At 40.9% G+C, this 26,769-nt stretch overlaps 3 protein-coding genes across 3 annotated transcripts; 2 read left to right on the top strand and 1 right to left on the bottom strand.

Annotated features, from left to right (window-relative positions):
* Positions 1 to 216: 216 nt before the first annotated feature.
* On the bottom strand, positions 217 to 9,999 carry coq6 (coenzyme Q6 monooxygenase). Its single transcript, XM_080041780.1, has 12 exons — positions 9,648 to 9,999; positions 9,160 to 9,294; positions 7,174 to 7,232; positions 5,200 to 5,326; positions 3,728 to 3,858; positions 3,528 to 3,635; positions 3,133 to 3,195; positions 2,913 to 3,020; positions 2,035 to 2,237; positions 1,728 to 1,843; positions 905 to 1,071; positions 217 to 355 (listed from the first exon to the last, which is right to left on the bottom strand). The coding sequence occupies exons 1-12, from the start codon at positions 9,847 to 9,849 to the stop codon at positions 326 to 328; spliced, it is 1,449 nt and encodes a 482-aa protein (XP_079897906.1). The 5' UTR covers positions 9,850 to 9,999; the 3' UTR covers positions 217 to 325.
* Positions 10,000 to 11,056: 1,057 nt separating this feature from the next.
* On the top strand, positions 11,057 to 15,848 carry fam161b (FAM161 centrosomal protein B; the record flags this gene model as incomplete). Its single annotated transcript, XM_080042266.1, has 8 exons — positions 11,057 to 11,274; positions 11,347 to 11,822; positions 12,213 to 12,523; positions 14,585 to 14,703; positions 14,830 to 14,997; positions 15,099 to 15,198; positions 15,273 to 15,430; positions 15,680 to 15,848. The coding sequence occupies 8 exons, from the start codon at positions 11,057 to 11,059 to the stop codon at positions 15,846 to 15,848; spliced, it is 1,719 nt and encodes a 572-aa protein (XP_079898392.1).
* A 2,868-nt stretch (positions 15,849 to 18,716) lies between these two features.
* ngb (neuroglobin) lies at positions 18,717 to 19,878 on the top strand (the record flags this gene model as incomplete). Its single annotated transcript, XM_080043016.1, has 4 exons — positions 18,717 to 18,814; positions 19,274 to 19,382; positions 19,485 to 19,604; positions 19,726 to 19,878. The coding sequence occupies 4 exons, from the start codon at positions 18,717 to 18,719 to the stop codon at positions 19,876 to 19,878; spliced, it is 480 nt and encodes a 159-aa protein (XP_079899142.1).
* Positions 19,879 to 26,769: the final 6,891 nt, after the last annotated feature.

The raw sequence follows: 26,769 nt of genomic DNA, 5'->3' as shown, positions 1-26,769 counted from the left end.
GAAAATAAGGCGCTGCACGTCAGATATACTTCTTGGATAATTCCGGTCTGGGTCTGTATCTGCACAATAGTGGAGGACCTTAAAATAAAATCCACTATCTTTAGGCTTTGGATAGGACATGATGTGCTTCACTCAGCTGCAAAGTAGTGCACAATCTTTTGATGTGGATGTTTTGTTTACTGAAGCACACACAACAAAAGGAAAACCCACAAAAGAGTTAAAATATAACTTTATTATTTATTTTATACATTAACACATTTTACAGCCTTCAGAGCCGAGCCTACAGCCTCTGGAGAACGACCAAGCCCACTGCATGACTGATGCATCACTTGCTGGCAAATGCCATGATCTGCTCCTGCAAAGGAAAGATACAATAAGTTAGAAACTGTGTAACCATCGGCTTACGCTTAATAAAAAGCCTCTTACAAGTGAGGGGTGCTGCAGACCTCCATGCAAGACCTGTAAACCAGCAAACTCACAACATTTAATAAGGAAAACATTTCACGTTTAACTTTGTGCCTCCATAGTGAAATGCATTTACACTTGTGTTGGTTTGAATCACTTAGTAGGGAATAAAGTCATTTCACATGAATGGTTGGTAATAAAAGGGGTGTGAAAACACAAGCCATCACCGCTCTTCACTGCCCCAGGGCCAGCCCTGCACCCCACCCACACACTTTTGGTAACACTAAATTTGGGGCTAAACTTAGATGCCATAGTAGTAGGTTCAGAACCCTTAAAATTATAGACACCACTAAAGTAAAGCTCTGTGTAATCAGAAAAGAGGGTGGAGGTGGGGCTTAGGTTTTGACAGGTGGTTGATCATATTGGAGCAATGGTCAGGTTCCATGGGATGCACAGGAGGATATGTTTGGAGGCAGAGGCTTGAAGAGAGAGAACTCACTTTTAACGTCGGGAGCATGTTGGTGGCCTGCAGGCCGAAGGTGCGAAGGAGGACAACTGGAGCGGCGTTGGTCGAGTAAAGGCGTTTCATGAGGTCAATGGTAGCCATCATGGGCAGATTGTGTCGCTGGCGTTCAGTTTCATATTCCAACAGGTGCTGTATCGCTCCTGCACAGACAAACAAAGAGTTGTGTAAAAAAAAAACAGAAGAAATAATTTAAACTTGTGTATGTCTGTCATATGTTTCCTTCAGAAGCTACAGTGGCCTTCAAGGACAAGAACAATTCTAAATTCTAAACAATGCACCTGATGACATTCCAACTATGACGCTTCCAAAATGGCAGCGCACAGGGCTGGGCCCCATGTATGGAGAAATTTGTAGATATAAGAGACCCTTTCTAAGGGTAAAAAAAAATCTAAAAAATGTTTTCAGCTATTATACACTGAATTAAACGTATTTATGGATATTATAATTATTTTCTACCAAGTCTGCTATGAAAAAATTCCCAAAATTCTACACACTGCAGGTTTAAGTCAATAATACACAGCTGCTGCTATTTTGCATTGAGAACATTTAACAGAGGAAAAAATAAACACAATACCTCATGACAGGATTTCATTTTTTTTTATGAAAACAAACTTAGCGTATAGTTCTTGGCAGGATGAACAGGAAAAACATCAAATAAATGTTACCGGAAAAGCTGATGCTTTTTATAAATTCAGATCAACAGCGTGCGTTTGAGCCGAGGACATGGAAAAGAGCTTAGGGGGAAACCACTGGGCTATGGTTGCGGCCCTTGTGTCTGTTAAGAGTTTTCACTGACCCAGGTCCTTCCCGTCAAACGCCGCTTGGCTCAGGAGCTGGGTGAGGCAAGCCACATCCCCGAAGCCCAGGTTGGCTCCCTGACCCGCCAGAGGATGGACACGATGGGCTGCATCCCTGCAAAGGCAAACACAGCCTCATTTGCCCTCGCTGTATGCTTCTATAATGCACAGCGCAAGATCACTGTGGGACGTGCCATTCCCGTACATGTGAAGTGAAAACAATGAACAGCTCAAAAGTATCTCCACTTACAAAACCTCTCAGCGTTAATGTGAAGGAAATTTATTTTATAATTATGACTGTCTTACCCAATGAGAGCTACCCGATGCCTGATGTACTCTGATGCATGACCCATGCCCAGAGGAAACATGACCCGGCTCTTCGGGCCGATCCCAGCTACACTTGGAGGAAGCTGTCGAGGTGAACCTGCAGAGGGCATGATGGCTGACAGGGCGCCACGGAACAGAGAGCCAGCCGTCTCAATCAGCTCGGACTGATTCTCATTACTCCACTGTAAGAAGCACAGACAGACAGACAGACAGGGAGGAAGACAGAGACATATTCAAAGAGAGTGAAAGAGAGAGAGAGAGAGAGAGAGAGAGAGAGAGAGAGAGGAGAGAGAGAGACAGAAAACAGACATTGTCCGTTTGAGTGGACAAAGAAATTAGCTGACATAGCAAAGCTGAACTCCAGGGCCAGTGAAAGTGCTTTTCTTCCCCTCCCTAACTAACTGGTTTGGCAGGGCTTTCGCGAGCTGGGCTAATTAAAAGAAGATGCCGGCCAGGCTTTGCAGTTGAATTAGCTCTGTTTGAAAAACATTCCATGCAGTAATGGTCGACACTGGGAGACCACAGGTTTAATTAGCAAACCAGCCCCGAAACCAAACATGACTCAACCGTGGTGACCCCGTCCGTCAGCGGGGCCGAGTAAAAATAGCCAGCTTGGGAAAAGGGAGGTTTTTTTTCAAACATAAAAGAAAAAATGGACAGTGAAATATTAGTATTGTATAAATCTAGAGCAAAACCATTACTATATTGTTTGTGTGGGTCGCTAAAAACGGCTGTACACGTGAGTGAGCCCATGGTGCACTGCTGCCACGTACAGCACTCTGCAGCCAAATGCAGAAATGTTGCGACATCTCTTAGACAGATAGTAGTAGTAGTTTGATAATTGCGGCGAGACTCACAAAGGCAGAGTTGATAGCGTCCACAAAGCTCTCCTCGTCCAGGTCCAGCAGCTCCTCTGCCAGCCGATGGCCGGTTGACCACACCAGAGAGCTCTCCGTGTCTGACAGCTGCAGTGCAAAGAGCATTGACGCCGAAGTGTTTACAAACAGTCATGTGACAGACGGATATTTTGCAACCAAAAGAGAAATAATATTGCAGGAAATATGGCAGATATATTACCGGTAACATTGCAATAGGTCCTGTTGGGAGGAACCTCTGCCATGCCACATTGTTCTCGGTAGGCTGTCCAACACATAAATTACATTTAATTAAATATCATACAGAAATATTGTGCCATTGTTTTGTACAGCATACATTTTAATTATCGCACATAAAAACAAGATCTTATAAATGGGTACTTTCGGGGGGTGCATTGTTCTCTGTATGTGACATTAAAATATGATCATAATAGAATCGGAGAGCAAGTGAAGTCATTCAGCAAAAATAACAGTAACAGAAACAATAATGCATGTTCAAATTATAAATACAATGTGAATGGAGTGATGCCTAGAACACATTGTAACAAAGTATCAGGACTTATACTATATGCATGTGTTGCATCATGTGACGCTCACCTCCGATAGGTGCAGCACAGCAACCACAGCAGATTGGTCATAATTCCACTTGACCGTGGGTATCCCCAATTTTTTTCTCACCATTGAGTTAGGTCCATCTGCACCGATCTGGAAAAGAGAAAAAAGGAAAAGAGTACAGAGAACCAGGAGAAAGGTCAAGGAGGAATTAACAACTATACAGTTCTGAGAAGGAAACTGACCAGCAGCTTGGTCTGCACTGTCTCTCCACTGGCCAACTGGACCTGGACCCACGGGATGGATTCTGCTGACTGGTGGGGCATTGGCCACGTGTACTTCACCACCTTGGACCTGTACTTGACCTGCACATTATCTGACAGACAACAAAGACATAAAACTGGTTACTAGAAAAGGTATAAAAAAAGGGATAAAAAGCAGTGTTTCTGGGGGTGGTGTATTGGTTAGAGCGTCTCCCTAGAGCCTCAGTCTTCATCGCAGCAGACCAGGTTTGAATCCGACCCGTGGTCGGTTCTCTGCATGCCCTCCCTTTTTTGCTCCATTTCAACTCTGTCTCTCCAATTTTCTCTCTAATAAAGCGAAAAATGCCCAACAAAAATCTTAAAAAAACACAAGAATATAGGAACAGAGGGATCTGTCTGGGTCCTATGTTTGTATCATCAACAATAAATCAGTGCTTTGCCATTTTCTTCTGTAAAAAAGAATAGGATGGTTTGCCTGCAGCCAAAGTAGTGGAAGATCTATAAACCACCTTATAAAACACAACTGGTTTTCCTCTCTGGCACATGCTAGTTGCTGAAGTTCACATTTGACATTCTCCTTAATGGTCTTGGCCTGCCAAGACTAATAGTGTTTATCTACAAGAGCACCACGCCACGCTTTGCGCATGCTGCCAGCTTGTTGGATTTTGCACTTAAACTTCCTAAAATATCAGCAGCTGGTCATCCCGAAACATGAAAGCATCTGGAGCTACGCTGGCTCATGCCGAATCGGAGCAGCACCCATCCGCAGAACGGCTACTGGTTTCCGAACACGATGTCAAATTTGGGTTTTCGGTGATTGGAAGGCAGGGCTACATTGAAAACAGCTGGCGCAGGGGCACTTTTCATGTACTGCACCGAGAATGAGGGCAAAATGAGAGGAGAGAGAGAGAGAAGTGGGGACGAATGGGAGGCACATGGGGCAAAAACGTGCTGCAACCGCACATCCGTTGTTTGGTGCAAAATGTTCAAAAACTGTTTATAAATATGCCACTTTAACTGTCAATCAAGTAGCAGAGCTAAGTTTTATTTGCAAACCTCACAAACGTTGGTCTAATGTCAGCCAAAAAAAAAAGAGCGCAAAACACTGTCGGCGCTTGAGTGTCTTACAAGGTGGCAAAGCTCGGGAGCACATGGCAGCTTTAAATAGGTCACTGGACCACTTCACGTGTCCTCGGATGGTGCCGGGGCTCTGCAGCTCCCAAAATGTGAGGTTTTTGATTGAAATTGCAGGAAAAACATGAGCTGCTCCAGCAGCTTAACTCGTCGCAGAAAACAAACAAAACCTGGGGACAGGATGGAATAAATGTGGTGGCATTAGCTGCCAGACTCAGCATCCATTAGGCAGATGGAACAGGAATCAAGAGGTCTCACAGGGCACTGCTACTGTGCAGGGGGGGGGGGCATCATGTTTTAATCATGAACTCTGTGCTTACCGGAGAGACTGTCCAGCTGCTTCGTGAGCGCAGCCACAGCGACGTCGTTCTCCACGATGTACGCCATCTCGTCCTGCAGGTTCTCCTTATCGAAAGTGATCAGGGCATCAGAGCAGGAGTCCCAAACCTAAATGAGAGAGCCATTATGCCTGTGGTCTACAAGTCTCTCCTTAAATGCATCCCCTCTACCTATATATAGCCGGGCAGAGCTCCACTGAGCTGAACACATCAAAGTTGTTGAGTACTGTCACAGGCTGGCACCGGCGGCATACAACCCTGTCAACCCCACAGTGATGAGGGTCACCAACACCCCTCGGGCTGGACGGCTGATTTCATCTAAATGGTGCTCTCTGAGGTGGAGGACCCAATGGCGTTTTGTGATGTGGATTTATTTTGCCAACATTTTCTTGGAAAGGCAAATAACAAATGACATGTTTGTGAAGAGCGAGTCAATATTTATCCACGACCAAAATGCGGCAGAATGAGATATAGTTTTAGGCTTCTGTAATGCCTACCCTGAAAGCGCTGTTTCAGTTGAAACATGAGGGGGGTGAAAAGTGTTTGTACAAGGTTAATCTTCTCCTGGCTTGTAACTATGGTGACAGAACCCATCATTCTGCAGTAATGTGCTGCTGCGCTACTTTTTCTTTCCAACTTGCCATAAAGTTGGGGGGATATACCCTCCAGAAAACCACTAATAGCAGTGGGTTTGTGACTTGTGATAAGTGGTTGGGAAGAAAGATTTATTGAGACCAGCCCAAAAGTTGTTTTGGGTTTGTTTTATGCGGGGTGAAATGTTGCAGCTTTGAGCTAGAATCGGATACTGCACACTTTCTGTGCAAGGTTTAAACAATACACTTTCCTGCAGCTTTATAGAGAAAATGTGGGCAAAACGGCATGAAAAAAAACTCAGTTCGCCTTCTGTTTCAAATCTAAACCCTCAAATCTTGATGGACATTTAACGCAGGAGAGCGTTTCACTGCATGGAAAGAATGCCATTTAAATCTGACCTGCAGCACATACTTTCCAGTGCTATGGCTAAGACGTATGTATATGACTGAGATTCCACGGACAAACAAGCCAAAACAGTGGTAGCGGCGTGAAGGTATAATGGGAGAGGTACACTACCATAATCACTGTAAGGCACTGCATGATGACATCGTGTGCCCAGAGAAAAACCCTGTGGTCGGGTGTTTGGTACACACAGACCACATCTTACAAGCGGGACTGAGCCTGCGCCCGCAGCCGTAAAGCCGGTTCACTCTGCAGCAAACAACCGTTCTCCTTATCCTTCATCTTCTCCCAGTTGTTCACATGAATCTCCATAATTATAAGATGTGGGGAGTGAGTAGCAATTTGAAAACGTCAAAATGATTTACCCATCACAGAAAACATGGCTCTAATAAATAAAACTTGCATGGTCAGAGAGCCGTCCAGTACTTCATATGTTCCAAGATATAACCTTTAAAAACACTTTTATTTTTATAAATATAACTTGTGTTCCCTGGCATTCCTTGGGCCACATATCCTGCACATTATAGGCATAAATTGCACAAAGGAATGAACAAAATGCATGTTACATGAAACCACGGTTTGCCATTTTAATGTGAACAATCACAAACTATACACATGATTATATGATTCAGTATTGTGTTGCTTGTTCATTAAGCTGAATGACTGAGTGGAAGGTGAGTGTCAAAGAGTTTTCTCTCCACAAATTGTATGCTGCTTTGATTGATGGATGACTGAAATACATACAGTAAGCCTGTAAATTAGAAAGTCTGGAAGACATATGAAGAAAAAACTTGAGTTGTGTAACAGAAGGATTTTGGGAGATGCTCGGCACTGCAGTTTCAAAATGAAACATTGTCTGAACTTTTGACATAGCAGTACAATGGCAGTTACTCTACCTTTGTGTTGCACTCATTTTAAAAAGCAACTTTACACAGTATTTAGAAGTGAAGATCAACGTACCTGCATCTTCTTATAGGGCTTGCACCTCATATTTGTGATGTGTTCCCATGCTCCGATACCTGTAAGTGCACACATTACAAAGCAATTACAAGGCAAGACTACACAAGCTTATCTATATAGCACAATTCAGACACAAAGCAATTCAAAAGACTTTACAGGGGCAAAAAATACATACAAAATTAGACATAAGAACATTGAAATTGCATTAAAGAGATGATACAAAGCTAATTTAATGCAACAATGCATTAACAAAATAATGATAATCATACTTGGACCAAAGTCAGTGAAATGGCACGTATACATATTGTGCATGGTGGAAGGAATTCGGTCCAACCAGCCTTAGTCTGAACTGGTCAGATTTTAGCAGCACTGGAACCAACAATCAGGTAAAACTCCAGTAAGGCGAAGGCATTTCCCTCTGTTTAGCTAAGGATCCATTAAAAAAGGACGACACAAATGTGTTGTAACTTGTCCAAACAAAAAATCCTTTATTATACTTACAATTGGCTTTTTGTTTGTGCTACAACTTCAGCATACACTATTCCAAGTGGTAGTGTAGTTGGCAATATCTGACGAATTTAAAAGACAATGTGGCTGTAAAAGATATCAGTCCAGAAGCATGACACAAGTTTGTCTTTTATCTTTCACTTTGAGTGTAAATGCCAGTGAGGAGCTATTTAGCTGAGTATAATGTTTCAAATAAATTATTTTGCTCCACACCAGGGCATTCATCTCACTCACTCTATTGAAATGAATGAATAATGCAAGAGTGCAGTGTGAAGGAGGTTATTTGAAATGCAAAGCTTAAGCTTCTCTGTTGCTTACTGGCACCTGCTCATAGATTACAAGTATCAACATGTTGATCAAGGTGCATTAGAGTGTGTGATCCACAGGGGAGTTAGTGTATTTGTTGTGGTCCATGTTCTTGATGATATTTTTTAATTAGAATGTGTGTCTAACAATCAAGATCCAAGCAGTCAAAGTTATTTAGCCTAATGATTGTTTTCTATGTAAATCCATATACTTTGTACTGCTTCAAATGAAAAAGATGAATCCTTTTCTTGAGACATTTTAAACTATCTTCCTTTTTTGGACTCATTGAGAAAATTACTGTCAGTTTTGACTGAACTGATATATGGTCCATTGGTGAGAACTAGAATGTGAGTGTAAAAAACTGTGGTTGTATGTGCAATTATACAGTCCTATTAGTCTATGGTGAAAACACATACAGGTAGCCTGAACGCATGATAAAAGAAAATGCAGAACTGGACTGATGGTCATGTTAGGCTATTGACCTAGAACATGTTTTACAGACTAGTGCCCAAATAAAGTTACACAACCTGTTATCCCAGACTGCTAAAATCTCTAACCTTAAAGGTGCACTATGCAGTTCCAGGGGGAGGGGGATTTGAATTTGCATACACAGAGCCTGCAGTTACTTTACAAAACATACTTACTCTACATTTTATTCTTGGTAATCAATAATTCTATAATAATAAATCAAAAGAAAATCATTTTTGAGACACCTGGAACCGAACAAAACTAGAATATGTTTGTAAACAAAAGTGTGGACCCTGCTGCTGTAAACAACAACAGTGAAACATTAACTTTTCATGAAGCTTTCTAATTTCAAACATTGTTCCAGGGATCCAATTTTCCTGTGACGAGGAAAATTTATTCAGCTATGAGAATATAGAAAATGTTCAATTCTCTGAAACATCCAAAGTTACATAGTGCACTTTTAAGAGATATACTTTTAACTACTGCTTGAATTGTAGAAAAGCCACATCCTTACAATAACACAAAAAAAAACTCAGGTAACCAATTACAATGGTATGAATGATCCTTGCTAAGACAGCGTGACTGGACAGTGTTTGATCCCCTGGCTTACTTTGTAGGAGTCTTTAATTAGTCTTACTTCTCACAGGATGGAAGCTAAGTGTGCCAGGTTCTATAAGTGTCTGTCTGTGTATTTGTATACTGTACCGCTGAGGAGTGTGGCAGAGCCCGGACTGATGGAGCTGACTCTGGTGCTGTAGGTGTCTGGGACCTTGTCCATCACTTTCTTGTTGCCCGCTTCGAGGAGGAGGATCTTCTTACCCTCCAAGTTTGGATCCATGCCTGTCAAAAAAATCATGTATATTTAATAAAAAATATAGTCTTAGCAAAGTTTTTATTTATTTATTTTTTATTGCACACATTGTTCATATCTTGTTGTTAAGCTGTAAGTATTCAAGCATTTCTGGAAACATAAGATTTGAGTGTATCCTACTGATATTTTAGTAGCTTTTAGAGTACTTATCAAAAGTGTTTATGGGTTTTTTTTCGAAAAGAGTAAGACAGGTTTTGGGTAATTGAGGGCAGCTCCAGATGGCTCTACTTTTAATTTAAAATTTGTTTGGTCATAAATTGCTGACGTACCACACCCACATGGTGTGTGTGTGTGTGTGTGTGTTGGGAAAGTCATCACTCACCTAGGGAACATGCCATTGCAGATCCAACCATTCCTCCCCCGGATATAACAACATCATATACCTCTGTCTTGCCAGACTCGTCCCTGTGTTCTGCAGACACTAATCCTCGGCTGATGATTTTTATAGCAGATATGTGCTTTTCTGAAACATAACACCGTCCAAGTTCGTTCAAGGCCAGAGTCGCCTTTCTAATCTTATGCATGATTCTGTCTTCTTCTTCTATTGCAACAAATCCCGCAACAAACCAGTCCGATTATGAAGCCTGGATACAGTCAAACGACAGTCAGACGCACGTTTCCCCTTGAATATGTCCTATAAACTGCAGCGATGTCTCTTCTGTAATCCAGCCATGTTGTGTTGACAAGCGCTACAGAAGAAGTACTTCCGGTCTCGTGTCCAATCACAAAGCACGTCTGTCACGGCTGGTCACGTCTGCATTTGCTGCCGCTGTCCACAAACAGCGCTAATGCAGCCGACACTACAGAGGAGTAACAGTAAGTAAAAGACACCCGCTGCATTTAGGTTTAATAAAAAAGACCCTGTCGGCTCTATTACAACAACAGACCTGAATAAGCTGCAGTATATGTTGTTGGCGACTCGGCTCGGCGGGGAAATGTGTTCGCGTCGACACTGAGAAGCACTTCCGAAAACTCTTCACCAGGTTTGCGGCTCATAATTACTCTCCTTTCAATATCGTGTGCTTTTAAGCCTCCGAAAATAGAAAGAAAGTTTGCATACAGTCCAGATTTAAGAAAAAAAGTAAATACGCATAGCGTAGAAAACATGTCCCCAAATCGACAGTACACACTGCTCTGAGAGCGCAAAGGTCTGGTTGCCATGGTATCCCATCTACACAGACTGTAGACGCAGTAGTTAAGCCCATAGACATAATTTATTATGGTTAAGCCTACGTTTGATGTTTGCAACTTTTCTTATATAATATTATACATTTTAATATTAAGTATTGCTAACTAAGTACAGGTTTCTCGAATAGAATTCATTGATGGCAAAATAAAGCCTACTGAAACATTTTTAACATTATTTTTTGGGCATTTTTTGCGAAAATAATTTAGATAAATGAATAATGATTATATTTGCTCTATTTAAACAGTTGTTAAACTATTATTCAGTAGGCTACAATAACATATAGGGACAGTAAGAGGGTCAAATAAGTATAAAGATTTAAAATTGAAAAAATAAATGAAAGTAACAAAAAAGTGCTAATTAAAGCACTCTATCTTACTTTATTATGGTGTTCTGTTGACGTATGTTGGTTTATAAATGGCTTAAATAATAAATATTGCGTAAACCTTTTGTTTGTAGGATAAGAACAACCTTTAAAATATTTTGACGTTTTTCATTTACTCTCCCTGTTTTTGTTTTTCTTTAGTGTCAAGGGTCAGAGAAACATGTCTAAGCTGGATCACTTGCTGGAAGATGGACTCCGATCGGAGTTACAGCTTCGGCTGCAGCTGAAAGCCCTGAGTGAATCCTTGAGGAAGCAGCTGCAGGAGACAGAGAGGAGAACGAGAGAAGAGCTGGAGAGGAGGATTCATCAGAACGCCCTACTGTCCACAGATGGTGACAGAGGGTCAGGTGATAAAAAGGAACTGAACCATCAGGCCAAGTAAGTTTCCTCGAATGTGTTTTTCTGTTTTGTCATATCTATATCCTCAAAGATCTTCACTGTTATTTTCAGACATGTGAGATTGAGGAGATCCACCTCTACATCAGCCTTGACCTCTGACAAGGAGACGTCGCACCATCCCAGCCAATCGAAAAGGACTAACTCGTCTTTTCCACCATGGGTATCTTTAACAAATTGGAAGAATTATTGCACGCTCAGTCCTACACAGGTGAGCAAGGAGAAAGAGGCTGAGGCAGAGAGTCAGAAGAAGTTCTGTTCGGTCCCGGTCCCCAGCCATGTTGTCCAGCCCCTCTTTGAGGACATGATGGAGCTGAGAGAGAAGCAGAGGAAGCAGGGCCACGAGCAAAGGACGCAATTCTTGCTCTCAATTCAAAAACCCTTCAGCTTCCAGGAAAGAGAGAAGAAGAAAAGGAAGAAGCTGATTGCAATGTTAAACCAAGTCTCACATGATGATAAAACCAAGGCTGCCACTCTTAGGAAACTTCCTCACAAAGAGGTTAAAGAGCCTTCAGTTTCTGAACTGAAAGGTGGGTTTCTGTCTCCGATGGGATGATGCTGTGTTTGGATTCATTGTATATCATTTTCTGTGTCACTTTGAAGACAGAATATACGGCAAGTTAACAGTGTACTGGTTCCAATCTTATTTGGCTTGTGACTCTTTATGCATACTTACTAATGCATACTATCTATTTTATAAATTATACTAGTAGTCAATCTTAATGTTTTAAACTGAATTAAACGATGTAGTCATATAAAATCAATTGTGTGTCATAAAATCAGGAGCTTGTATTGAAACGGTTTAAAATAGTAAAGATTGCTTTATAGTGTAACACACCCAATTAACATAATATCATATTGCATGCATGTACGTCTGATGCAGTGACACGACTCCATCCTCTCATTGTAACTCTGTTCAGACCGGGAGCTTTGCCAACAAGTCCCCACTCAGACAATAGTGCCACATGAGAATCCTACTGCGTCTGGCAGCCCCAAACGTCGCATCGCTGAGCGCACCAGGAAAGAAAAGTTGGGATTCCTGGACGAGAGGCCCAGCTTCCAGCCAAAGATCATCCAACAGGTTCCTGATTTCAGCCGGCTTCACAAAGCCTTGCAGACGGAGGGGCTGAGAAGAACACTGAATAAAGACGTGATCAAATGTCAGCCGTTCAGTCTGAGGACTTCAGCTCTCCCTGCAAGGCAGCGTAGGACAAGCCCTGAAACCTCACAGGTAAAACGTTTGATTTGAGCCCCCCCCCCCTCCAACAGAAAATGTTGTGGTAAAGAGATCTATCAGAGATGATTACATAGGAATGACATAAGAAGAAGATATCCAGGACTTCAAAGCACCAGATAGTCATTTTATAAGTTTTTATTACCTCTCAGCTTGATGGATGGCTCTAGTCACATCCACCCCAGTAGGGTCCAGCTGCAGCCCTGGAGACAAACACCCTGGCGTGACAACAACACCCAGGCAGGACGGAAGCAACTGTGGTGTGACGGACGTGATTTTTGACTATTTAGCTTCCATAACATGTCTGCTACATCACTCATTTGCCCTAACCCTAACCACCCAGCTGTGATGCCTGAACCTAATCCTCAAAACAATATAAATAACACAAACTTAGTAGCCTATCGGTCTGCTGTCTTTTTTATTGTTCGACGTGACGTACTCAAGATGGCCGCCGCGGTGTTCCGTCAATGTTCTATCTATATTCTAACCTCTCCCTGTCCCCTTGCCCTAACCCTAACCACCCAGCTGTGATGCCTGAACCTAATCGCCAAAACAATATAAATAACGCAAACTTAGTATCGGTCTGCGGTCTTGTTATTGTTTGACGTTGTTTACAACTTAGAAGTTTATGACGTTGCAAAAATAAAATCTACAGGTAACGTCCGTCACACCACAGTTACTTCCGTCACGCCTGGGTGTTGTTGTCACGTCAGGGTGTTTGTCTCCGGGGCTGCAGCTGGATACTATTGCTTTATCAGGGAGTGAAGGAAACCACTTAGCTTTTTCTATCCTCTAATGCTCCACATGATAGACATGCTGACTACCTAAATCCTTGCTTGTTTTAGTAAGATTGCACCAAATGTACAATAACTGGCCTAATAGGAACAAACGTTTACCCTGCTGTTTTTGCAGACTGTATAGTAATCTATCACGTTTTCCTGCGGTCACTCAGAAGAACTCAGTGTTTACTTCATAAAATGTGACAAAGGACTTTGACCTGGTCACATTTGACTTTCTATTCTGTGTCCGTGGGAACAATTTGTTTGATCATAAAAGATTTATTATGTATGGGTTAAGTTCTTGTATGGCATATGTGTTATTTGGTGAGGCCGTTCAGACCAGTTCCCTCAGTTGTGGAACTGTAAAGCTATTTAAAATATGTAAGTGCACCCTTTTTAAGAGAGGGGATATTCCTCTCCCTTGAACTGGTGTGTTTTAGACTTTCTCCACCACATAATGTATCAAGTTTTTATTCATGTCACATTTCTACAAGATTTTTTGACTCTTTATTCGTCACTTCAAGCAGGGAAATCTTTTTTAATTTTTTTCTACGAGATTGATCACATGTTTCACCATCCCTAGGGCCATCCCTATATATATTCATTGCAATTTGTCAGGGTGGAGGATTCACAAGAGAGCATTACTGACTAAAAATACATTTTAACAGTAATTAAATAAGATAACAGTAATTTAAACTAATCCAAAGCGGTAGAATCGACTTTGTGATCAGTGAAAGTTCCTTCCTTTCTTCCTTTCACTTATCTTCTAGCTCTGCCCACTAGATATCTATTTTAAGAACCATGTCAGACATTTATTTAACCAATGCTATGTATAGATAAATAGTTAGCCTTGTTACAGAAGGTTTGGCACGTAAAGAAGATTAGATTAGTTGCATTATTTGTAGATTAACAAGGGATTTCTAGTGCTCAGTTCCTAATTCAGTCATTATGTTTTACTTCTGTGAATCTTGTTCGGTGATTGTATTGTAATCATAGAGAGAACATAAAACATAAAATGGTAGAAAGAAAGAGACAGAATAAGCCATTATCACAGAACACATGGGTTACGGGGTTTTTATCACAAAATGTATTAATTTTAGTAGCTGGCAGTGTCGGTCTTCTCTTGTTCTCCCACAGTACTTCTAAATTTCAAACATTAATGTACCATCTGACAGCAAACCTTCTACACCGTTTAGTTTATAGACTAAAGTACACCTTGCTGGTGTTACTAGTTTGTTGGTATCTTTCCAATTGAATTCTCATCATCCATCATATACAGGTACCAAAAATAGGTAACCTCAGTAGAAGCAAGTCACTTGGGGCCTTAACATCACTGTCCACAGACACACTCCCCACATACATCACAGATGCTGCGAGGAAACGCTGCATGGCCATCAGGTGACTTTTTATCTTTTTTCTTTTTTGCATAACTGAAACTTAATACAGCTGGTTTTTCTTCTACATAGTTTATACACACTAAATGTTTAAATCCTCTGATGTGCAAAAATATTTTTACTTTCACAGAAAGTCAATGGAGTTGAAGGATAGCAAGAATCAAGAGAGTGCAGACTGGTTGAGGAAGCACCAAATGAGGTCCCAGGCCATGAGGAAGACAGTCACACTCCATGCAAAGCTGCTGGACCCTCACAGCAGCTTGAAAGAAGTGTATGATGAAAAAGTACAGCATCATCGGTGAGTATACTGGTCAAGTATGGCTTTTCGTTCTCCAATTTTGCAACCTTTGAAAGTCACAACCGCAGTAGCTCAAACTATAATCTTTGTCCTAAATGAAGGGAGGCTGACCTACACAGGATGAGAGAGTACACGAGGGAGTTACGGGAAATGAAGTCTCGAGTCAGTGAAAGGCCTTTTTTGTTCCAACAGGTGAAGCAGGTAAGTGGCAAAGTATGATGAGAAGATTACATCACACTGTAAGTGCAAGAATAACTTTGTGTTTCTATTGGCAGAAAAATGCAAAGGCTCACGCAGAGCAGACATACAGCAACAAGCTGAGGAAAGCCGGCTTAATGGAGCAATTTGTTAAAGAAAACGGAGAAGCAATTGATGGAACATCGCCATCACCCCAAACTGAGGGTGATACAGACGAGAGTGACATTCATAGCAGGTATGCAGAGGGAGAATTTTAAGCCCACGATTTGTTCATCCACTTTGTAATACCACTGTGTCCGGTAAAATTATGAATAGCACCGCTGCCGGAGAGCCAAGGACTTCTTGTGGTTTGGGAAAATTACATTACATAATTTTCTGAGCTTGCCCGGCAGTCTTTAGTGAGGAAAAGACAAATGCCGTAGCCAAGCAAAAGTTTGATGTAATTACAATATAGCCCTTTTCTAACCCAACATGTCTGATTTAGGGAAGAAAATGCAGACGACGGGGAGAAAATTGAAGATGTGGAGGAGAAGAGCGTGAAGTCCAAAGGGGAAGAACTCAGTGATCAAAAAAGTTCAGGCGGCACAGAGTTTCTTGTGGCCTCTCCACTAGAAAACAACAGTGCCCTCAAAAATGATTCATGTTACGGCTAACTATCCGCACCAGCCGTTTGATAGTTTAAGATGTGCAACTATAAATTATGAAATAACAAAACATCTGGACTTTATGATCAGGAAAGGTGAGGATTACAACTGAAAGGCATACAAAAGTTTATTGAACTGTTTATTTTTATAAGCAATTAATAATTCATATGCTCTGAGTCTGAGCTTTACACACACATATACAGAATGTATTTTTTTGCACGACATTTCACATAGATTATACAGAATAAAAAGTATAAAAAAACTCCCTTTGGATTTAGAATAACAATTTTGCTAAAGAATACAAATTTGGAAGATTGTGAAAACTTGGTTACCAGAAGAAACAGTTGAAAAACAAAACGAGAACACCCGTTGAGACCAGTGCGCCACTAACATAAACTAAATAAAGACGCTTTTAAATCAAAAGGAGAAAAAAAGACAATACTTTCACCATATGATACTTGATCTCTTCCACTGCTCTCTGTTGTATTGTGTTTCAGCTCAGTTACAAAAATGGAATACATGTTTATTTATTTTCATGTGTCAGGTCCTGTGAGGACACTATGAATCTGACATGGGCCTTTGTCAAATGGTTGCTGGCCTGAAGTTTCTTGTTGTTTCTACAGCCACACTGCCACCTAAATGAACGGTTCACAGACCGACTCAGTGGTCAGCCCCAAGCCCATAGACCCACATCAAATAGGCCTGTACACTGACCTCTTGTGCTTAGACAGCCGACTTCCTGGAATTTTAGGAATCATTTTTTACTTTACAAACCACATTAAAATGTCTGTGTAGCTATAAAATTATCATCAAAATGTCATCATGGAGACCAGTACATACCGCATGGTTACTTTTTGTAGGCCACTGTGTCATGCATCAAAGCTATTCATTATACTGCATCAACATATAACTAAGAATGGTTAAGTAATTAATCTTAAGGTGAAACTACTGAATGCTTGGTTTGCAATGTACCATGCAGAGAAGAGCTTAATATGTTAAATGCAATTTCAATACAATTTAATAAATGTTTCATCTGTTAACAGAGAAAACGGCAGAGAGACTGTGACTGTATTCAGTATGACTGTCTGTGTATTGAAATAAGCATATCATTCATTTATGTTCATTTGAAAGATATAGGAAAAGTATAAACCCTAAATGTTTCCACATAGTACTTTAAGGATGTGTTAAATAATTAATAGTTCCTGCCGTGAGATTTCAAACATCACGTGACACAGCTTCAAGAGCTCCATCCTGCTGCGTTGTCATGGGAACCGCGTATCACTCCCCACTCTGCCTTTTTGTCCCTCAGGAGAACGCTGCACACCTCTGATTCCCTGGCGCACGGCTGTAAACAAAACCAATCTCTCCCAAAAAAAACCTGTTGGATAATAAGAGGGAGCGGATACATCCTTTGACACCTCTTTAAACAAACTCTCTGGTGCCTGGACTGTGTGTGGAAGCTGGGAAAGGCAACTAACACATCTCATTTAGATTAATGAGAGGGTGTGCGATCGGACAAACCAAAGGAATGGCTCTACTTAACAGAAGAACAATATAATTTCACCAAAAGTGGTGCATTCAGTGTTTTTGATAATCCCAGCCTTATACCAGATTAAATTTCCCACACATTAATCCAGTAAAATGCAAACGTAGGCAGTTGAGGTCACACCCCAGAATAGATGATCTTCAAATGGACCTCACTTTTACAGTGTCAGCCAAGGCTTAGTCTCATATTTTCCTTTTTTCCCCTGACATGTCCTCTCCACTCCAACCTGCTGTTCCCTTCTGTGATCCCACCAGAACCCAATATCTAATCTCCCCCACCCATGTTAACACCGGTTCCCCAACAGCCTTGTAGTTTATATACAGGTCCACTTTCAGTCATTCCTCTCCAGATCAACTACTGTGCTTCTGCCCTAGCTGTTTTCTCTGCGTTGCTTTTGCCTGTTAAGACCCCCCTAACCTGCATACAGGCTTCATCGCCCCTTGAACTTACTAATAATAATAATAATAATAATAATAATAATAATAATAATTTCCCCCTCCTTATCTCAGATTCTAATTTTTGGGTGCAAATCTGTTTTTTTTTACTGAGCATAACAGCCACTTGCTTTTAAAACCCCAGTAATTGCACTGAAAGAAATGCTTTTGCTCTGTTTTCTTTGCTCATTTGGTTGTCATCTTAATTTATTTTATTTTTGAATTCTCCTGATTATAAAGCAAAGATGCATATAGTCAAGTGCAAACAGTGTATGTGTGTGCATGCAAAGCAGTGTGCATGCAGTCTCTGTGTGTTACTCTTTGGTTCACCAGCAGGAGGAGCTGTGGCACGCTGCAGCCTCTCTTGAGGGAGAAGAGAGAGATCCTTGTTTTTTCTCCTTCGGTGGCATGAATAATATCCCCAGTGCTGGAGAGAGAGCATATTAAGAGAGGCAAACGAGGAAAAGGGAGAGAGAAAGTAGCCAGTGTGACAGATAAGAGCGTGGCAGAACTTGTCTCCTTGACTGCACCGTGGGGGAGCACAAGTGCACCAAAGTGTCAGGCAAGGCTGCTGCCTGCACACAAACACAGACAGACAGACAGGCAGAGCCCTCAGCTTGGCTGCACCAGAAGAAGTTCAGGGGAGACTTGACCTCAAGCAGGTACAGTATGTTTGAGCATCTCATACCATGTCCTCCTCTCTGTATACCTGGATCATTCCTGGCTAATCAGCTGTGTTATGTCTTTTTTCTTTCCAGGTGGGGTTGCCGGGAAGTTTCATCCGTGGATTAACTCGAATATTATGGCTTTCCTCAAACTGCGCTCTCTTGTCCTGTAGAAGAGTTGTGGGTTTCACCCTCCAGAAGAACTTGTCTGGTGTGCAGAGCCTGAGGGACGATGGAGAAGCTGTCGGAGAAAGACAAGGAGCTGATACGAGGCAGCTGGGAGAGCCTGGGCAAGAACAAAGTTCCTCATGGTGTCATCATGTTCTCCAGGTAATGTTTCACACAAACAGTATGATTCAAAAGGAAATACACAGTGAAGGGACATGTGAGAGGGGAAAACATTGTTACTCTGCGCAGATACCCTTAGAGGAACATGAATTCTAGTAACTCTGGAACTAAAAGTAATAGGATCTTGCTGCTGTTTTGTGTGTGTTGTTGTGTGTTTTGCTGCGATGTTAGAATATGTATCACAGGTGTGGAGAGATACTAAAGCTGGAGCCTTTGCTGCACATTTTCACTGTGCGGCCACCGGAAGCTTGACTTGTTGCTTGGCGACAGACTGCAATAATCCACAATTTACTTTGAGACAGCTGCCGTTAATCAGAGACTAGCAGGGGAGATTTGTAGATCCATGATTTACAGTTTTGATTTTAGTTCTGTGTGGATGGTTGTGCAACTCTGTGCCATGTGTATACGCCTAGAGATCAGTGTGCTATTTTTCTGTTGCAGACTGTTTGAGCTGGACCCTGCACTCCTCAGTCTCTTCAACTACAGTACAAACTGTGGCTCCACACAAGACTGCCTCTCCAGCCCTGAGTTCCTGGAACATGTCACCAAGGTGAGCCCCGTGCACCGCACTGGCCACCAGCGGTATTTATTATGGTGCACAGTTCTTAACGCTCTGTATATATTTGCATGCATCTGTGCATGTGATCCCTAGGTGATGCTTGTGATCGATGCGGCAGTCAGCCATCTGGACGACCTTCAGTCTTTGGAGGACTTTCTGCTCAACCTTGGGAGGAAGCATCAGGCAGTGGGAGTCAGCACACAGTCATTTGCTGTAGGGCCAGCAATTCATAGTCAGACTTTCAAAAACAAATTTTACAAGTGATTGAGCTGTGAAAAAATATGTTTGTTTTTTTGTGTTTGCGTTTGTCTTCTGGTTTGTTTTGGACTCTCAGGTGGTTGGCGAGTCCCTCCTTTACATGCTGCAGTGCAGTCTGGGCCAGGCGTACACGGCACCGCTGCGTCAAGCCTGGCTCAACATGTACACCATCGTGGTGGCAGCCATGAGCCAAGGTTGGGCCAATAACGGAGAGGACAAGGCTGACTGAAGCGCACAGCGGGAGCCGGCGAGCAGTTGCTGTCAAATCACTCAACATGGTTGCCATGGAACAAGGTTGTGTAACTTGCAGCGTTGTGGCTTTGGCTGCTGTACATTTGCTCTGTGAGCGGTGGGGGACGCATAGCGTAGCAAATGAATGGTGTGTTAACACTTTACAATCGGATCGACCAATGACACAGTTTATTTAAATTTGCTGTGGAAGTTTAGCTACCAGGCAATGCTGACATAGCTGTGAGGATCTGAAGTCTGGGCCTGTAATCTGAGCACCTCACATTGGTAAAAAGCAACAAGGAAAACTGTTGAGTATTTTTGTATATAATGGCTTTGATATATCTACTCAAATGATAAAAGTGGCTGTAGTGGTCTTTATGATGTATCTTAAAAGAGTTGATATTATATTTAGGCATCACACACTATTCGAAATGTGATGGTTACTGTGGCCAGCGTGGGCAGCTCTCTATATAACTGGAACACAGTGATTCTCTACAAAACACGTTAAAAGTTTTGGTACAAAGCAATCTGATTTTACAGGAGAAGATCCTACCACCTTAACCATGACTGTGTTTACTATTGATATACACATCAATACACCTCTTTTTGTGTGTGCGTGTGGGTGTGTGTGACTTTGTTATATAACTTTGAATAAATTAATGAATGCACATTTTAAAAATTATATTAAATAGATACTGACAAGAACTGTTATAGCCTACTCTATGACTGTTAAGGTGTCCATGTGCACCTCACTCGACATGGTGTGTGAAGCTCTCCTCGTTAGAGACTGTGAGTAGTTCAATAGGCTTTATCTGACTGTTAAACTCTTAACTAATAGACTGTTATGTGTCCTTTTAGAGCTTGAAAGCAAAGGGCATCAGTTATTTCAGAATGATCAGTCATTGTTAGTGTTAAGTAGTTATACTGCTTATCTCTATAATGCTTTAACTGTGTTGTGGCTACAAAGTTAGCGTCACCTAGGCTTTAGAGGTGAAGCGAAGCAGAGCATCCTGTGTCTCCATCACAGAACTTTTACATGGAAAATGAAGCTAACTTGGATATTTGTTTTGGATTATGAAATGAAGACAAAATTAATTGATTCCCTTTTTAATTAATAAACACAGAACAAGTATTACAGAGATGCTGTGTACTGATACAGTCCAGTATGTGTGAATTATTATTAATGCTGCCATAACACTGTATGTATCATCCTCGGCTGTTATTTACATTCATGGTCATAATGCCAAGTAACTTAGCAACAGTGCGCCAAGTATTAGATAATATCACCAGACAACTGTACAACTAAGCTGCTGATATGTGGTGGTTATTATCGCTATAGTCTGAGTTTACATTTATAAAGTTTATTTTTATATTCTGAAATGTATGTGTAGTTAAAGAGCATTGATTTCTTTCTTTTTTCAGAATTTGAAGTACTGTAAGGTATATCCTCCAGATATTTACCCTGCTGCTTTTGATCGGGTTTCATTGAATCAGTATGATCAACTTCTCAATGTGCAATCCTTACAGAAAATTATAAAAGCAGAATTTTCTTTTGAACAATGATATCATAGATCTGCATAGTATGTTCTGTCTGTACTCCCCAGCCCACGTGTGTAGTGTTTATTAGCTGACTGTGTGTGTGGTGTATTTTTAGGGATTCTTTTCTTGGTATCAGTTCACAGCCCTATGCAGGTTGTTGTTCCCATGTCATTGTTTTCAGTTACCTGACATTAGGTCTATTTTAGTTGTGGAACTGTTTTCCTGCTTACATCCAACTCTGTACATATTGGGTGTGTCATTGTCTACCTCATCATTATCAGCTGCTACATAACAGAGATGACTTCACCTTGTTATCCTTCAACCAAAAAACCGCACATTATTAGCTCATTCACGCACTCTTTGTAAACTGTAATTCCATCCTTCACTTTGTAAAAAATCAACAACAAACAAAAAAAAATAACATGTGTCCTTACTTGAGGCAAAATAAAGTGATGTGGATATTTTACTGCTACACAAGGTCAGTGTGTTTTCCTCTCGCTCTCAGATTGTTTTTTCACAGAACGACGATGGTTACGACGCAACGGTCAGCGTTGGAAATCAATCACACGATGCTTCATTTCCTTCCCACTGACAGCCTATCCCCTAGCGTTACATAAGATACGAGCACCGAATGGCTCATCGCTTTGGGCTACAGAGACGAGGGCGACTTCAGGCACATCAGCCCACTTACTCATGCAACTGCACAATGTCACATCAAGACTGTTTGTATAGGGAAATTCACACATTTTTCAATATGTTCTTTGCAGCATGGACTGTTTGTTTTTTTCCTTATATCCTTATAAATGTAAGCGAAAGTAGTGGTTTGCACGACGGTCCTATAGGTCAATCCATGCTAATAGGAATAATGAAGAAGGGAGGGTTGTTGTATTGAGTTAACTGTATATAGGCCTACAGGGCTCATTTCTACCAACTGTACGATTTGGTTGTAGCCTATCATTGTAAAAGTCACGTCCATGAGCTGGCTGTCTGTTCTGCTGTCGGGGCAGTGGCTGACATGGCCTTAATTTGTCTCCGAAGTCTCAACAGTATCCAAACTTTCTCCACTCTCACTGAGAGTCTGCTGTAGTTATGTTGGCTCTCTGCTTCATGTCTCAGCCTCAAGAGCAACGCTGAGCCTGAACTGTCAAGTTACTCAGATTTGACCTTCTCAGGTCAACGGCCAATGGGTAAAATTGCAGCAAAATAAAATAAGCTATACAGAATAAACTCCAATTGGTGTATTTGCCTCGTGGCAATTCATTAGTCTGTCCCCGCAGTTCAACAGTCTTACCTTGGAGTGCACAAGGATTTGTTCTGAAGGCTGTCGTCTGGAGATGAGTCTGCCAGAAAAGACAGCATGCATTATTTTTAGAAAGTCTGCAATCTGTTTTGGAATGAAGGGGGTATTGAATGTTGTCATGGAAACTGTTAAGTGATGGTCCAGAGTGGTATGTGTGTGTGTGCATTTTGTTTTCGCCGGAGGAGAAGGGAATTGCTCAATTACACACTGATCCTAAATCATACTGTGTGTGGAGAGAACTAAGAAGTGCACAGTGGCCGCCTGTAGGCTCAGGATTCTAAGGTTTACTCAGACAGATACCTAGGAGCTGGAAGCTGCAGCACTATTCTGCCGGGAAACAACCGCAACAGTGAGGATGAGCTGTCTGTCAGGAACTGTAAAACAATTACTTCCAACATAAAGACAACATTTTTTAAATCCCATCAAAATATCGAAACACTGCTCTGGTGCTTCTCCCAATAGTTTTCCGAAGTCCCTCTCCTGTCTGTGACTTATTGATTTCTACTGATGATTTAAATCTCACATACTGTATATAGTTCTTATATACTCATGTTGTACGTGCATAATACACCAAGCCTATTGCTATACTTAACTCAAGTGTTTGGGTTTTGGGGTTTCAGTGATTATGCATTTCTTACGGTCATTCTCTTGTTCAGCTGGTTGATAAAAGTAACAATTGACCTTTGCAGCGATGTCCTGCAATCAACTGGTGTTAGATAGTTGTTGTTGTTGACACCTTTTGCTTGGTTGTTATGAGGAAGGCAATTTATACCCAGGACTTTTTGATGGAATAAGTTGATCCACCCTTGACACATTGTCCACCAAGTTAACAAAACAATTGAAGCATGAGGTTCTGATTGAAAGTTGAGAAAGGGTGTGTGTTGCACAGTAACTAAAAAGACCTTGTGGCAATATTATTTTGCAAACTGCTATTTCCAAGGTTATAGATGAACTTTCTCATAAAAGTATGTTGACAGTATATACTGCAGGGGAGATGATAACACAATTGCCACATTTGAGGCATGATATTATGTAAATACTAAACACCACCATCCTATTAAGCCACATTTGCATGCTAAAACAAACCCATATGGGATTCAAAATATGTTTGCAGCAGGAGGCAGAGACATTTTCTATTCTGAGCATCTGGGCAGGAGAAAGGCGAGCGGCATGCCACACACCCTGAGGAATTCACCTTTCACTGAGATGCATGCTCTCAGCAGTTGCCACGGGTGACAGGGGAAATGTCAGGGTCTTTTCTTTCTTCCGTTGTAACTCTTAGCAACGAAGAAGCGCTATATATAATGGCAGGAATGTTATCTTGTTTGTTTTTCTTCCAAACCCTTTCACTTCAGAAAAATGACATCTGTCCACTCGGTGTGAAATGCGTCTCAAAAAACAACAACAAAAAAACCTATATAAAAAAAAAACTACTTATGCACCACTCTGCTGGAGCAGCATCTACCATTGATTCTATGCTGCTTCGGCTTTCCAGTGTGGTTTGGATAAAAGCAGATGCTCATTCAATGAATTTCCCCATCCACCCTCAGATGTGGTTTCAAGGACCAATGAGGCCTGTTGTGTTTACAGAAGCTTGACCCAAGGCTAGTTTATATGAGTTTATATAGCCTACTTACACCTGCATTAATTAACCACCTCTCCCCAGCTTTGTGAAATGAGGATATCCATTTATTTTTATGTTTTATACTACAATTGAACACAAAGGTGAAAAAAAACTGTTAATTAAATGGTAGCCAAAATCAAAATGTGTCAAGGTGATAAGAAAGAGCCATTCTACCCTATCAAACAACTTTTCTGTGTCTAGTGTGACAATTTGACAGGTTGGTGATTTGTTTGGGTAAACAGCTTGGTATTGTATATACTGTATGTGTTATGTTGATAACCATCGCATGTTTTCTGAGGACTGTCTCCCTTTAATGAAGCCAGTCTGATATGGGTGAACAAGTGATGATATAACCGATATCTGGCCTGTGATCATCTTTGAAGAGACTCAAGGAATCCCTGTCATCAGTACAATCATTTGACCTTTAAGGACTAGTTTGACATTTTGGTAAATATGTTTATTTCCCTCATTGCAGACGGTTAGATGAAAAGATTGATACCACTTTTATGTCTGTACATTAAATATGACTGTATAAACAGTATCCAGTTTGTGTAACTTAGCACAGAAACTGGGTACACAGCTATCACCTTTAGAGCTCAGAAATGAACATATATCCCGTTTGTTTATTCAGCAAAAATCTGATTGTAAAAATCCCCACAAAAGAAAAACAATTCTTGGCCAGCTGCGGTCACTTCCTGTTTTTATACAGTTTAACATAAGTTATAAACCAAAATTGCTGGCCAAATATCTAATAGGCTAACAAAAAAATTGCTATACTACTTATCATGGGCAGTCTGACTCACTGCCTCTTAAAAACCCTTAATCATAGACAACGAAAGAGGGAGAGAGCAATAAGGAGTTTGTGGCACAACATGAGCGGATTGAGCTGAATACATTTTAATTTCAGATCACAGCACTTCACTTTTGACAGATGAAAACTCGATAGCCAAGACATCAATCTCAAACGCAGTCTGACCTCTAAACTCAAGCCTTCTTGGAGTCAGATAACAACCTACTTCGACAGCAGGCTGGTCACATATAAAACAAAGTACATATGATACACTCATTTTATAACCATGAGCAAAAAACAGTGGACATGTCTGGAAAGCTAATGTGCCTCCAAATAAACCTTGGATGGCCAAGCCGACAGTATATGAACACACATGACAGGATACAATAAACCTAGTTAAGCGTGAAAATCGGCAATCCCTCCTTGCATCGCCATTAGAGCTAAGAATACCCTAATAAGTTTTATGTGTATTTTTCAAAGAAAATACATTTAATGGTCTATTAAACAGGCTTCTCCAAGACAAACCCACAGGACATGTTGGCGGTTCAAATACAGTAATTTTAAGATGCTCTTTGATTTTTCCAAATAGATGTTTCATTATGATACTCTGCATTGACCACTTCATACTCTCTTCGCTACAACCTCCATCTGTTTTATACAGCATGAGAACCTAGAATTAGATTCCTTGTAAAAAAAAGAGCAAATATACATTTCATTTTATGTAATAATATGCCATGATTCTATATAAGTTCTATTGAAAAAAAGCTTTAAAAAAAATCATATCACAGGCCTATGATTCGATTGTGATTAAAACTATAATAAACCATGTCATTCTTGACACACAATGGACTAATAATACACTTTATTGAACAACACCTTATGAACATCTTTGAAATATATTTTACAGCAGGCTTGATCCCTAAACAAAATGTGATCTGATCCAATTATAGATCCGCTGATATCTGCAAGGACATTGAATGCTCTACATGTTTAAACATTGTCTTAACAAGTGCACAGAATAGTGGAATGTTTAAACTAGTCTGCTGAAGACCACGCGATTTGGTCAAAAGCTCCAGAAAAAGCTAGTTTGTGAACCTTGTATGAAGAAAGGTTGGTCAATATCTTGGTGGATGGAGCTCACAGCATTTCTTTTCACTCATGGTATATCACTACCAATTGACAAGAAAATCACTACTCTGGGTTAGTTTTTGCATAATGCTGTTGTGTTTTCATCTCATGGATGTTTTCAGTCCATGCAGCATATTTCAGGCCATGCTGGATTGTCACACAGAGGGAGATCGTTCGTTCAAGGCACAGCAAAGAGACATACAGTAAGTCGCAAACACCAATCAGTTTACAATCGGTTTCATAAAAAATAAATAAATACATTTAAAAAAAAGTTTCATCTGCAATAAAAATCACCCTCAAAATACAACGCCTGTAAAACGATGCTTTTCGGATGTATTGAACTTGGCATCAAGGATAAGGATATGAATGCATACCTCATTTATACAACATACAGTATTCTACATGCAGTCGAGTGTCACTGAGTAGAATAAAGCGACTGATATCACGCTACAGTATGGTAGTGCTTTAAATTGACTGTTTGTATTTGTGTTTGGGACATAACAAAACT

The sequence above is a fragment of the Ammodytes marinus genome, assembly GCF_949987685.1.
Source record: "Ammodytes marinus genome assembly, chromosome: 15".
Classification (NCBI taxonomy): domain Eukaryota; kingdom Metazoa; phylum Chordata; class Actinopteri; order Uranoscopiformes; family Ammodytidae; genus Ammodytes; species Ammodytes marinus.
The sequence above is the reverse complement of the archived record's forward strand: the minus strand, read 5'-3'. Positions and strand labels throughout refer to the sequence as shown.